Raw genomic sequence first — 15,654 nt, forward strand, 5'->3', positions numbered from 1 at the left:
AGCTGCTTCTTATCCCAGTGCATTTTGACAGTTTTTCACGGCTTAACAGCACTAGTTCATGTGTGACATATAGATAAAATTGTGTTCACTCCCGTGGAGTTATTTATGAGTCAGCACTGATTGGGTATAATGCAAGTCTGAGATAAGGTGCAATCTGCAGAGGCTTAAAGAAGACAATACAGAGGTAAAAAGTATAAACTGGGGAATGGGTAATAAAGGGATTATGTATCTTTTTAAACAATAACAATTCTGGAGTAGACTGTCCAATTAAATATAGGAAAAAGTCAAACTCTGTTCGCTGCAACCTTCTTATTCAGGGACTAGTATGTCAAAATAAAGATTTAAAAATATAACAACAAACCACGTTTAATCCAATACCAATGGAATTATAAAAAGGTATTTGGACCTATAAATTTCCAAAATATTGAAGTCAGTGAGGGTGATCCACTGATTCATAGTGCCTGTGCCATCAGTAATCAATACGTTATTTACATATTAAACTTTTTTTGGAGGAAAATATTGCTAGAAAAATTGATCAGGTAAAGCCTCTGATTCGTATATTTCTTAAAACAACTTTAAAAGCCCATTATAACGCTAAATACATTTTAAATATAATGAAATATTCAAAGAAGTTAAAGTATTCAGAGCCTAAGAATACAATGTAGATGTATTTTGTTTTATAATATTAGTTGTTTAAATATTGAAGAAATAAGTGTATATGTTTTACTTTTTATGAGTACTGCCAAATAGCAGTCTAGGTGTCCCTTATAGAAACAAGAAAATGAGACAAAATAAACAATGTAAGTATATTGCACAGTTCTATCATTACACATATGATTACTTGACAGGGCTCATGCTACAATATTCAGAAGTTCACTAGCTGTCTATAAGCAATTGTTTTAACACAGCATTTTTTAACATGAAAAAATATGTTTTAGACAAAATCTACTGACCTCATCAGGAAACTCCTCTCCCACCAGAGCCATAATTAGGGACGTCTTCCCAACCTGAGCTGAAAATACATGAAAAGAGGAAGTGAGAGTGATGTTAGCTTAAAGGGTTACCTGCAGCCACACTGTAGGATCACACTATGGGGTGACAATGTGTCAAATAATAGCAACCAGCCCAGTTATAAAATGACTAGTGAGAGGCAGTGAACAAACACCATGATCTAAATACATACAGAAAGAAAGAGACGCGCTCTACCAAAAACGAACAGCTCAGTAGTTTGTTCTATGGTGAGTTTCACCTAGGAGAAGCCTCTTTTAGCCCAGTTGTGCTTTTCACAGAGGAGAACTTTCCTGAAGTATATCACTCTGATCCAGCCTAGCAAGGTCTGTCCAGACCCAAAATACCAGGTAATTATTCTCTAAACAAGGAACATGACAACCCCAGACGATTGTGTCGGCCTTCTAAAGGGCCTCGTCAGTGAAGTGCAGCCATATCCCTCTAAGCACATTGGCCAAGGAGTCCACATCCTATTAACCCATCACCCTTAAGGAGAATTCACCAGGGTCATAATTTAAATACATACAGAAAGAGAAGCGATCTGCTTATAATATTTATTGCGATATTTATTCTTAGGTTGGAGTTTTCAATCGGAAGAATTATATGACAAATGTAACACATAGGTTTGATGTTAGACTGACCTCGATCCTGTAGAAGAAAGGTACAGACGTGTAGAAGCCTTCCTAGGCTTCTTTTCACCAAATTGATTTGATAGTCAATCTTTATGGATTAGGGTCTCAAGAAAAAGTCCCTTAATTGTATGATGAACTAGCTTGTTTTGGTTCTATGGCCTTGTTTTAGGAAAGGTAAATTAAAGTAACTCTTGAACAACTGTTTATAGAAGTGACGTCTTGCATACCTGCTCTATTATTTTTAGTTATTTATTTTTAAGTCTATGGTGGAAAGTATGTTTCTTTGCATGTTTATGTCATAAGCTATATGTGCATGCTGCAATGAGTATTTTTCCCCTCCAAACTTGAGATTTAAAGTAGACTGGTTTGGTTCTAACCCACCAATACACCAATTCACATAACCACCAGCATGAGAAAAAAATATGTATTTATGTATTCACATAAGTTCTGTCCTGATGGAATTATTTTATCGGTCTACTGCTTGGTCTATGCCGTAAGCCATTGTTCTGCACAATATTCTCTTTCTATCTTAATAGGTCTTGGTTTGGCTATACGCTGAATTGTTTATAGAGTAAAAGCACTTGAACTCAGGTAATATTTCCCCAGACTCCAATAAAGCTATAAGCCACCAGTATATGAATAAAGATACATAGGGGACAAAGAAAAAATGATAATAGGAGTAAATTAGAAAGTTGCTTAAAAGGGGGGGCGGAGCCAACTAGGGACCAAGATGGTCGCATAGCACGAGAGCTCCGAGATACCAACTACTTCAAATACCCTACTGAAGCCTGAAAATAATAAATGACATATACACAGAGGAGGTGATAACCTTTAGAGGACCGGCACATATTGTCTAATAGCTATCGGGTTTACCCAAAGTGACTTTCATGCCCTTCCTGGAAGGGATAACAATGCGCATTCTACTGCCGCCTCAACCTTATATTTGTCTATATATGCGACACAGATATAGCTGCCGGTGTTTCTAGGTCCCCGGAGCTTGAGGATTTACCCCGGTGGTCTCCGTGAGGAGTTGGGACTTATAATATCCTGACAGCGATATATCCAGTTTGGCGCGGAATTACTCCATTTGCTGTCGGCCATTATGTCGCTAACCATGTTGAAAGTAGAGATTGCACAATTGCTTCAAACGCATTTCTTAAAGATGGAGACCGCACTGCTGGAGGCATTTGGGAAGGCTCGTAAAGAAACAGACCCAAACACACCTTATGCAAATGCAGCAAGACCACCCGCTGAGCCGTTACCTTGTGAGCTGGACAACACTAACCACAAGGTGATTTCTAACGGGGGGGACGATCCTATTACCCGCAATAGCCCGGTGTCTATAGTTAGGGACACCTCATGGCGCACTAAAGACTCGGTCCTGGAAGCTCACTCTCCCCAGTACTCTGATCCGGCTCCACCGCGGGGAAATCTTAAGACGCCTATCAAGCTCGTGCTACAGCCTTCCTTAATGGACTCTCGAGCCACTATGCTAGCTCAGGAGGAGGCTTACAACACCGGTCCCAATCTTGGTGTCTCAGATAAGCAGACTGGATTCCGTGGGGTTTCTCCATTAACCTGGACAGTTATACTCTCGCAGACTGCTTTATTTTGCCTTAGCCTCTCAGATATAAAGCAGAGTGATGAATGCTGGCATGGACAGTTCATAACTTGGGTACAGTACGGCCTTAAAGCGGGCATTGGTTAGACTTACTACTAACTAGCATGAGATTGTTGAACAGACTATCATGGTTTCACAATAGTGTGCCCGGTTAAGCAAGGCCTTCTGGACTGGCTGATATTAGCTAATTTTTTCTGTTTGACACGTCTGTTTTTCAAAAGTCCATATTTGTTTTATGTTGAGTCTGTAATAACATAACTTTTTATTACTTAGCTCCGGTAACTTTATATCTCACTTTGGTTTAATAAGTGTTTGATGCCTAACTGCTTTCACATTATATGCCCAATTTTGATATAATAGCAGGAGCCGTTGCCCTCAGATATTTCTACACCTAGGTCCACAGGCTGTTGAGCTCTTGTATTTATTTACATGTATGTGCACTTATCATAGACCTGTGTTTATGGATGTATATTTCTAAGAGGGTAAGAAGTGTATAGGATTATTCTATCGCCAGTTATCATACAAATACATTTCTACTTGTTGTGATCTCCTGGGCATTGTGGCACCGCATGACAGCTTAAGTTATGTCTTGCATGTTAGGTCTATATGAAAGTTTTGTGTGCTGCACATGTTATGTTACAATCTCTGCTTATAGAGTTATGTTTGTTTTTAATATGACATCTATATACAATGTGTGTTTTCTCAGTGCATCCCTCCTGTTGTTACTGTACTGAAGTGTTCAGAGATGCTATATGTTCTATTAGATAGGTCCTGCTGTTGTATGTACTTCTTAATCTGGCAGAATTGTGAATGGGGACATATAGAATACTTATAATGTCTACACACTACACTAGTGCAGCTGTATAGTGGGTTTATTTCTTTCAATACAGTACAGACGTAGCCAGCGGCCGAGGCTGCGTCCTAACATTTGGTATGCTCCACCTTGCAGTTGTTTTGTAAGGCCCAATTGTTATGTTTTGCTGTTTTCACTTTAATGCTACAGCTTCATTGCTGCTACCTAGGTCACATAGATTGGGTAATTTAATCCTGCCTCAACTTCAATTTTAGATTTCATGTTGCTCTGGGGACAATTTTGTAAAGTTATATGTATTGCACTTTAAGCTAGTCCCATCCTAACTACTATAGTCTATTTGTGCCCTAGCATACAATCTATGTAAATATCCCAATTTTTCTGTACCAGAGCATGACCTACTCCAAACATATCACCTTTACATGATTCCCACAATTACAACTAGACCCCGTGCCCTACTAAGTCTATTATCTTTGGCCCATTTGTTTCACACTCCAACTTACATATAGCCCTTGCCTAAATGATATCAACAATTCAGTAAAAGGGCCTAGAATACATATACACAGCTTCCTTTACACAGTTTTTAGAGCAGGCAGGTCCTGCATCATTGTTATTCCCTTTTATGTAATATGGCGCTTTACTTAAATATTTGGTCTAACATACTCAATTTACCACCTCCCCCCCCCCCCCCCTTAATATATCTCCTATTTCAGGAGAGTGAATTATGTGGTTTCTCTGCCCAATACCACACCTTATTTTTCCTTGTTATAAATATGTCTCAAGCATGTTTTATTCTTTTTCTCTCCCATGATTTCCATTCGTCCAACCATGCTCTATAGCTCTAAAAATGTTTCAGTACCTATGTATGCTCAAACATGTCTCATAACTCTCTATCTCCCCCAGGATATCTATACACCCAGACATGTTTTGTAGCCCCAAAAATACTATAGAATCTATATTTACTCAAGCTTGTCTTACTCCTAATCTCTCCCATGATATCCACTCATTCAGGCATATTAAAAATAAAACAAAAAACGAGGTTACTACAGTGAGATCCAAGAGAGGTCTCGTCATTCCATTATACCTTCCCCCCCTGTTAGATGTGTTTCCTTATTATAGGTCCAAGAGTGACCTATTAGATTTGCTTTGGAAGGGTTCCTTTTCAATAGGCATCATACATTTAAGTTTGTCATGCATATCTGTTTACTATTTCACTGATGAGCTGTGCATAAGGTTTCACATACCATTATAGTTCCAATTTTGAAATGTATATCATCCTTCTGTACCGATTGGCATTTCTTTTTGTTTGATTATACTGTTTGTAAGCCTAATTTAAGTACCTCAATAAAAATATATTTAAAAAAAAAAAAAAAAAAAAAAGAAAGTTGCTTAAAAATGCTTCTGAATCATGAAAGTTTGAATTTTGACTAGACCATACCTTTAATATTTCAATTAGAAATACATGAATTACTCTATAGTAAGGACAGAAACATATATTTTAGTATACAGTGCATGTTTGTAGTTAACATAAAAAGTCTATTATGTTGAGGATGACCTTTTCCCAACAATTATTTTTTAGTTGCCAAGGATACTTGGTCTGTTTTTGTACTATGTAATATTATTTTTATCTAATGTTATATTTAATCTCATCTTTAACATTGTTTTGCAAGTTTATCCATTGCATATAGTTTCATATTCCACCAGAAGCTTGAAATGTGTTTTATTGCACAATGGTAACCGCTATGCATCTCTTCCAATTGCTCCCTCAAGAAAAATTAAAGGGACACTGAACCCATTTTTTCTCTCTCATGATTCAGATAGAGCATGAAATTTTAAGCAACTTTCTTATTTACTCCTATTATTATTTTTTCTTCGTTATCTTACTATCTTTATTTTAAAAGCAGTAATGTAAATCTTAGCAGCCAGCCCATTTTAGGTTCAGCACCATGGATAGCGCTTGCTTTTTGGAGGCTTACATTTACCCACCAATAAGCAAGCATAACCCAGGTTCTCAACCAAAAATGGGCCGGATCCTATGCATCACATCCCTGCTTTTTAAATAAAGATAGCAAGAGAACGAAGAAAAAATGACAATAGGAGTAAATTAGAAAATTGCATGCTCTATCTGAATCATGAAAAAATGTGGGTTTAGTGTCCCTTTAAAGAAAACTATGGAAATATCAAAATGGTCTTCCAGAAGCTCTGCTACCATGTACACCAGTGCATTTGTGTTCATCTAAAGATGGTGAACTTTTAGCTAGGGAAGCAAAGTGGATACACAAAGTACGCTCGTTTCATCTGCCTGTAGGACAAAGCAAGATCATTTTAAAAAAGTGACATGGCCTTCAAGACACGACTGAAAGTGCAGCGAACATAATCAACAAGTCATTAGTTGACAGAAGAAAAAAAAAATTCTCCCACCCCTCCATATCAAGCTTGGACTAATGACACAATTTTTAAGGTCATGGACAGAGATGGTGATTGCTTCAAATACATTTGTAGATCGTTCCTTGGACTGAGTTTTGAAAAACTAAAAGCAGGAATCTTTGTTGGTCCTCAAATTGGTAAACTCATCAGCGATTCTAATTTCACAAAAAGTATGAATGATGTTGAAGCTTCTGCCTGGTGCAGTTATGTCTTAATTGTCAAGAACTTCTTGGGTAACCACAAGGCAGACAATTACAAAAACCTGGTGCACAACATGCTCGCTAACTTTTAAAATGTGGGTACTAATATGAGCATAAAGTTACACTTTCAACATAGCCACTTAGACAGATTTGTAGATAATGTTGGTGATTATAGTGAGGAACAAGGGGAGAGGTTCCATCAGGATATAAAGGTGATGGAGGAGAAGTATCAAGGCAGATGGGACAGACACATGATGGCAGACTACTGCTGGAGCCTCCAACGTGACCCACATAAAAGAAAAGCGTATACACAGAGTTTTTCTATGCATTAAAGTGAAGGTAAACTTTTGATGAATGAAAGCCCTTTTTTAAAAAATACTATTAAAAACAGGGGCACTTTCATTCATCAAAGTTTAGAAAGCTGGAGCCTCCAACGTGACCCACATAAAAGAAAAGCGTATACACAGAGTTTTTCTATGCATTAAAGTGAAGGTAAACTTTTGATGAATGAAAGCCCTTTTTTAAAAAATACTATTAAAAACAGGGGCACTTTCATTCATCAAAGTTTAGAAAGCAGCCGTTTTGTTTAAAAAAACAACTTACCTTTCTTCTCTTCACAGCTGGAGCAGCTTCCCCCACCCGAAGATCCTCTCTTCACACGTCAGCAATGACTAATCCGGCTTCCTCCAATCACAGCATGGCCTCAGGCAATGTTACCTCTGGGGGGAAAGCCGAGATTTGAGGAAGCTGGAATAGTCATTGCTGACGTGTGAAGAGAGGATCTTCTGGCGGGGGAAGCTGCTCCGGCTGTGAAGAGAAGAAACAAAATGGCTGCTTTCTAAACTTTGATGAATGAAAGTGCCCCTGTTTTTAATAGTATTTAAAAAAAAAAAAACGGCCTTTCATTCATCAAAGTTTACCTTCACTTTAAGTTAAGTGTGATTTTTCTGAATCAGTTTACTTTGTTTTTTTACAACTGGAGTGTGGAGAAAAGAAAGTGAATTCCACAAAAGGATGCAAATGTAGCACTCTATGCTCAGACTAAAAGAGAAGCAGAAATTGACTGGTACACATAAAACATAATTTTTAATAATCAATTAAAAATGTGAAAAGTACAAAATAAAATATGAAGAGAAAGAATACATATCAATACCGTCTTGTGGTACCAAACAATGTAAGGTCTGGCCTTGAATTAATGGTCTGTGAGGTGGGTCCACAAGATTATAATTGTGGCAAAAAATGTGTGACCACTTCTATATAAGATGGTATATAGGAATATAATGCAGATAAATACCACACTTGGAAATATAAATTATGTGTATCACATATGAATTACTAATAGAGTCACTAGGTGACATGACGTTTCCATAATACTATTGAGATCCACAGACTAGAGATGGCATAGTATAGTGGCCTACATCAAGATCTTATGCCACTATGAGGATAATAGTTATACAGAAAAACTGGTTCATTATTCGGTGGTAGTCAATCTGGGATAATATTAAGTACACCAATATTGGCTCATATGTATGGGTTATAATAGTAGTTGCTGGTATAATTAGTATTAAATAAGGTGGATACCAAGCTTATATGTCAACCCAAACTTGGGATGTGTGTTATGGTTGTACACATGTGAGGTTAAAGGGATACTAAACCCAATTTTTTTCTTTAATGATTCAGATAGAGCATGCGATTTTAAGCAACTCTCTTATTTACTCCTATTATCATTTTTTCTTCATTCTCTTGCTATCTTTATTTGAAAAAGAAGGCATCTAAGCTAAGGAGCCAGCCAATGTTTGGTTCAGATCCTGGACAGCACTTGTTTAATGGAGGATGCATTTAGCCCCCAATAAGCAAGCACTACCCAGGTTGTGAACCAAAAATGGGCCGGCTTCTAAACTTACATTCTTGCTTTTCAAATAAAGATAGCAAAAGAATGAAGAAAATTGATAATAGGAGTAAATTAGAAAGTCATGAAAGAATAAATTTGGGTTCAGTGTCCCTTTAATCTTCAGGCACTTATGTATCAATTAAAGTAGCAACATTTGACAGTTGCAATATGTCGGGTTGGCAAACTGCCCGGATGAATCAGTTCTGGATACAAATTATGGTTACCACTAATGTGTAACTGTGGAAATATCCCTAAGTGTTGGGATGCTTGGAAACTTCTAAGATCAGCCCTCTTCAAGTCTATGAGCTCTATGGTAAAATAATTATTAGTGTATAATAAGTTACCCAGTATAGCACCCTATACAGCTCCATATATACCCGTTGTGATAATAATAATGTATCTACTGCATATCAATCTGATTGAGGTTCTCATCCGATCAGCTTGAACTACTAACAAGCTGCTGGTAATAGCTATATTCAAAACCGTCTAGACAGTAAGCACATAAGCGTTTAGTTAGTTCAAAAATCAGCTTGTAATGCAGTGCAAATAGATGAGCTTGTGTTGCAACATAGCTACTAATAGTAACTGTATTCAAAACCTTTCTAGGCAGTTAACATAGAAGTGGGTCATAAATATATAGATCCACAAGTCAGCTAATATCTCTAAAACGCTGCTAGAAAAGCTGTGTTAAGAGCCGTTATCGGAATTTTAGTATATGAGCGGTTAGTAGGTATGTAGATCAGCTTATATGATATGGTTTATAACTCAGCTTTTAAGAAGTTACTAATGGAAGCTATATTCAAAGTCGTTTTAGTAAATTGCCAGCCAAATGAGTAGTTGGTGTCTGTGTCGCAATGCAACAACACTTGTTAGAAAAACCTCTAATCAATTGATAATGCTACGAGGCTGCAAGTAGCTGCAATATTATGGCCGTTAAAATCAATACACAAACAAGTAATTAGTTGGTATGAACATCAGCTTATATTCTATTATGCATACATCAACTTGTATTGCTAAAAAGTTGCTAATAGTAGTTGTATTCACATTTTTTATAAGCAGTCAGCATATAAGTAGTTTACTTCTGTAAGTTATGAAAACATCAGGTCAGTTTACGCTATTAGCAAGTTGTACGTGATAACTCTATTGAGAGCCTTTATAGGCAGTTTATGAAAACGTGGTTAAATAGCGCATACATCACACTACAATATTATTGATTATGAATGCGCTTTCCTCTTGACTAAAAGGAGACCCATCAGCTCCCACTACCCCCTTATAAATTAATTTATATTTTCAATTTTTCCTCATTCTCTTGCTATCTTTTGTTGAAAAGCAGGAATGTAAGCTCGGGCTCGTGCACCCGTCAAGAACACTATATGGAAACAGTTTTTGAAAGAATGTTATACATTGACAAGATAGCAGCACTATTTTCCAGCCGTGTAGTGCTCCAGACACCTACCACAGTAACAAAGCTAATTTGATAATAGACGCTGGAAACTTTATATACTCTGTCTGAATCACAATATACAATGTTTGGCCTTTTAAGGGACAATGGAAAACATCTGATAAGAGTTAATTTATTTCAAGCTAATTCAAGGACAATCTTTAAAAAGAGCTAAACTCTCTTTTCCACCCCTCCTGTGAGGTTGATTTATTATGATGCCTCTTGTTTGCAGTTTTTTTTGTAATCATTACTGCTGTATTCACATTTGTACTATAAACAGAGGTCTCAACAGGAAAAGCAGTCATTTTAAATTATAAAAAATAAAGGTAAAGGAGCCATTTGAAGAAAGAAAAAATGTAATATACTACAACAGATAAAATGGATCATAAGTTCATTAAGGGGACATGAAAGACAATTTTTGTCATTTTAAACAACTTTCTAATTTACTTCTATTATCTAATTTGCTTCATTCTCTTGATATCACTTGCTAAAAAGCATATCTAGATATGCTCAGTAGCTGCTGATTGGTTGCTGCACCTAGAGGCCTTGTGTGATTGGCTCACACATGTGCATTGCTATTTCTTCAACAAAGGATATCTAAAGAATTGAGCAAATTAGATAATAGAAGTAAATTGGAAAGTTGTTTAAAATTGCATGCCCTATCTGATTCATGAAAGTTTAATTTTGACTAGACTGTCCCTTTAAAGGGGAGACCGTTTCACACTCACTTTAAACACTGGCATAAATGTAGGTTTCTGAGGGAGAGAAAATCAAACTAGACTCACAAGCCTTACCTAAAACCATTTAACAAAATCTTGGGAAACATCTGCACCATTCTGCAGAACAACAGAGAAACATACATGCTCACCAGCTTCCTCATATTATGCCTGCACTTAAAGATTTTGACAAATGAATACATTTATTGAAGTTATGTTTTTTTTAAAGAACTGTAGAGCCTGTATGGATTTCTTCAAAATCTAAGAAAATCTGTCATACTTATTTATTTTTTTAAAGGGAAATGTCAGCCAAAACAGAATACACAAGGATGGATTTCAGTTTTGAATAGAAGCATTTTTGGAATACACATGTATTAGTAAAAATGCTTCTAGTAAAAAGGTATAGCAGTTTCAAGTGTGTATTTAAGTATGCACCGTGCACCAGCATTTTAAACCCAGCACTTGCTCACAGAGTGCTTGTACCATCTGGTAATTATTCTATTTGTTAATTTCTGACACCATACATGCCCCACTGGTGCTCTGAGCAACTGCATCATTTAAAATGATGGTGCAGTGAAAATATCCAGCTATGCTTCACATGGGCGCAGAGCAAAATTAAAACTGATAACTTATACTAGAAGCATTTTTGCCAATACATGTATAATACAAATATGTTTCTATTCTTAGGTAACTCATCTATGTGCATTTAAATTGTGAAGACAAAGTGTAAACATATAAAATAGAATACTTTATGACCGCCCTAAATACGTATACGTTTTGCTTAACATGGTTCCGTTTATGAGCTATGCATAGAGACAATTTGAATAATCACAGAGGTGACATTGACACTACTCGCACCCCACTCCGCTTTACCCCTGCAGTGAAGTCTCCCTCCCACTAATAAGCACATGTCCCTCCTTACCCTCCCCCAACAGGAGGATCCTCACGTCCCGCTTCATGGCTCCGGTTCTGTCACCGACTTCCGGGTCCACCGGCGAATCACCTGTGACAGGATTCCCTTCGCTTCCGGCTTTCCTGGACCCCGGTGTCTGTCGTCACTTCCGCTCTATGTCATTTCCATGTGTCTGAAAAGCAAGTGAACGCTTGTCTGTTACCATGGTAACGCTTAGGAATGGCGCTCTACTGCATGTGCTTAATGTCCATATATACCTTGGTGAACCCGCCTAAAATGTTTCAGTAGTGTTTTTATATCTGCATGTGACTAAGATTGTATTCAAGGGAAGATAACTACTGATGAAATGCAGATGGCTGCCAAAACTTTGCAGAGAATAGATACATTTATGCGTTTACAGTAAAAAAAAAACTTTAAAACTGACTAAAATATTTTTTTGTTCTATAATTATGGAGATGTGATGACACTGGTCACAGCCTTTGGATTGGGAGGTAGCCATTCTCCTATATTTTTTTTTCCAGCCTTTTGGCATTATACATATCCATGTGACTTGTTTACCTTAGGGAGCCCATGACCAAATATTTGTGGCTATTTTGGAGGGCAGAAGTCTGGAGAATGCAAGCAGTTGGCACTGTGAATTGTACTCCCTTCTGTGTCCTCCTGTGTCCCCCCCCCCCATAAAGTTTATACATTCTTAAATGGCCCTTCTAGATCTTTACTAAACTGATGAGTTAGTGGGCTTAAAGGGACATTGGAGTATACACTGATTATATGTGATGTATTTAGGATTGCCACATTTTGCTCAGCTAATAGCTGGGCACTTTTTAAAGGGAAAGGTGGGGTGTAGTTTGGGGCGTGGCTTGTGGGTGTACTCTCACACTATCTCAATAAACTATATTTTAACATTTTTAGTCTGCCATTAACTCCAGAGCAGACAGTGCTTTTCCTGCTACTACTGACTGTCACTGCCCCCCCTAGCACTGTAGCTATTAGCATTAGCACAGCAGCACCACCACAGTGAGTCCAGTCAGTATATAATTAATAGTGTTTTGTGTCCTGACCAGTCAATCTCTGTCAGTCAGTCACCCGGGAAACCTGCAGGCCTGGAGTTGCAGCAGCCAACTTCTCTAAATCCTTCCTCGCAGTCAATCTTTCAAGAACTGGTGTGTGCTGCTGCTGCTGCTGCTGCTGCTTGTAGCGTGTGAGGTTTCGACCGTCACATGACTCACAAGAAATTGGTGACGTTGTACATTTGCATCCTCCTGCCTCCTCAACGTATTATACAGTAGGTGTTTTTTGTTTCATAGTGGATAAATCACCAAACCATTTATCAAGGGCTTCCATTCTTCATCCATCCTGAACAATAATCTCGAAAGACACAAGACTATAAGATTGGGACGCAGTTTGGGCGTTTAGGAGAGTGCAGGAAGTTTGGTTAACTCAGGAGGTGAGTTTACCAATAAATGTGTTAGAACTTTGTGCGATTTTCAGGGCTGACCCCTTCTAAAGGAAGAATCATATCTTTGTTTTCAATCAGACAATGTCATGGCTGTGACATATATTAATCATCAAGGGGGAACTTGCAGTTCTCTACCGATGTAGAGGTATCTCAAATTCTCAACTTGTTATAGATCAAAGGCTGTCCCATTTCTGCAATTCACATTCCAGGAGTGAACAGCTGGGAAGCAAAACTATCTCAGTCACCAAGCCATTCATCCAGGGGAATTGTCTCGTCATGTAGATGCATTCAACCAGATAATCAAATCAAGAAGTGGGGTCTTCCAGAGATAGACCTGATGACTTCTTGTTTAAACAACAAGCTTTCCAGATATTTTGCAATATTCAGGAATCCTCAGGCAGAGTTTGTAGATGCTCTAGCAGCTTCTTGAACTTTTTGTCTGGCATACATGTTTTCTCTAACAGTTCTGCTTCCAAGAATGATAGCTCGAATCTGATAGCTCCAGCTTGACCGTGCAGAACTTGGTTTACGGACTCCTTCAAGCTCTCCTATCTCAGGGTCCATTTTATCATCAAGATCTCAAGTCTCTACTTGATGGCTTGGAGACTGAACGCATAATATTGAAACAGCAAGGTTTCTCTGTGATAAATACTTTAATTTAGCCAAGGAAACCTGTCAAAAAAATAATTTATCACAAAACTTGGAAACCTTTTCTTTCTTGGTGTGAAAATCACAATTTTAATTTGCATTCTTTCAGAATTCACAGAGTTCCTCAATTTCTGCAGAAAAGTTTAGACAAAGATTTATCTGCTAACTCTTTAAAGCAGTGGTCTCAAAGTACAGGCCCTGGGGCCATATGCGGCCCCCAAGATAGTGGTCCTCCCTTGTTTAAGGTAAACCATTAATTTGGGTTGTCATTTTTTTTAGGGTTTAAGAGGTGTAACTAGTTGATGTTATATGTAGGCACTCAAAAGATAAATATAAAGACAAGAGTCCAGTGAATACTCCCACCATGCATTGCTTGAATAAATGTCACTTTTGACATTGTTATACAGTTCCAGAATGATCACTTCACTTGGCACTCACAATATATAGACAATTGTGTATGTCTGTTGTGGGCTACAACTCCCACCATGCACTACTACTACTTGGGTAAATGTCACTTCCAGTTCCTAGTATATCTAGCACTTACTCAGTTCAAGCGGCCCCCATGAGCGCAGGACACTTGGCCATTGGCCCCCAGATACATTGAGTTTGATACCTCTGCTTTAAAGGGTCACATTTCTGCTCTTTCTGTGTTATACCATAGAAAGATCGCTAAACTTCCCGACACACAGAGTTTTGTTAAAGCTTTAGTCAGATTGAAACAAGTTATTAAACCAATTTCTCCTCCCTGAAACCTTAATTTGGTTTTGATAGTTTTGCAAGTTTCACCCTTTGAACCTATGCATTCTATTAACATTCAGTTTTTGTCTGAATGTTAATTTCTTCTGCCAGAAGAGTTTCAGAATTGTCTGTCATTTCGTATAATTCCCCTTATTTAGGGTCAGATTACGAGAGAAGTGTTATCGTTAGTGCGAGCAGTGTAAACACAATCTTTACCTAAAGAATGGTGTATTGTTTTTTGGGGTTTTTTCAAAAATCATTGCTATTGCTACAGTTTAGTTATAGTAAACTTTTTTTTATTTCAGAGTTTTTTTTTGGTTTTTTTTAAGTGGGGCTTTAGTTTTAGAATAGGCATAACTGTTTTTTTTTGGTAATTTTTTGTTTTTGTTCCTGTAATGCTAGTGATAGTGGATGATAGTGTGTATTTTGTGATGGAGGTGGTGGCAGTTTAGGGGGTTAATAGTGTAGAGGGGTATTTTGTGATGGGGGTTGTGGCGGGTTAGGGGTTAATAGTGTAGTGGGGACTTTGCAGTGGGCTATGTGGCAGTTTAGGGGTTAATAGTGTAGTGGAGACTTTGCGTGGGTCAAGTGGCGGGCTAGGGGTTAATAGTGTAGTGGGGACCTTGCAGTGGGCTATGTGGCAGTTTAGGGGTTAATAGTGTAGTGGAGACTTTGCGTGGGTCAAGTGGCGGGCTAGGGGTTAATAGTGTAGTGGGGACTTTTTGGTGGGCTATGTGGTGGTTTAGGGGTTATTAGAGTAGGGGACTTATGGCGAATAGGATTAGCTCGCAAGTATGGGTGTTTTTTTCCACTTTTCTCTCTCCCTTGAAGTCTTTGGGGGGAGTACGTTAACGGAGTCGCTGTATTCCAACCTGCTCTTTGCGTGCGCCGGGTTATCGCGCAAGTGAAAAACATTTCATTTTTAACTTGTAATACATGCTACCCGACGCGCGCAAAAGTTGAGTTAGTGTGCAAGCTCTTAGGGTTTCATCAAGATAAAGCAGTTTTAAGAACTAATTTTTATTTTTTGTGAATTTTTTTGTCAAAGGTAGTTTCCTTTGAAAATATCAATAGGGGAAATTGCGGTCTTGTCTCTTTGTCCTAATCTTTAGAACTCTAAGGAAAGGCTGTTACATCATTTGAATGTAG

The 15,654-nt window shown here is 37.9% G+C and overlaps 1 protein-coding gene across 1 annotated transcript in view; it reads right to left on the reverse strand.

Moving 5' to 3' along the window:
* RHOT2 (ras homolog family member T2) overlaps positions 1–11,795 on the reverse strand; it is a 390,839-nt gene extending 379,044 nt beyond the window's left edge. Inside the window, 2 exon segments of the mRNA XM_053694715.1 lie at positions 954–1,012; positions 11,670–11,795. Coding sequence (XP_053550690.1) covers positions 954–1,012; positions 11,670–11,706 — 96 coding nt within the window. The 5' untranslated portion in view covers positions 11,707–11,795.
* Between the last annotated feature and the right edge of the window lie 3,859 nt (positions 11,796–15,654).

Source organism: Bombina bombina, chromosome 11 (assembly GCF_027579735.1).
Source record: "Bombina bombina isolate aBomBom1 chromosome 11, aBomBom1.pri, whole genome shotgun sequence".
NCBI lineage: Eukaryota > Metazoa > Chordata > Amphibia > Anura > Bombinatoridae > Bombina > Bombina bombina.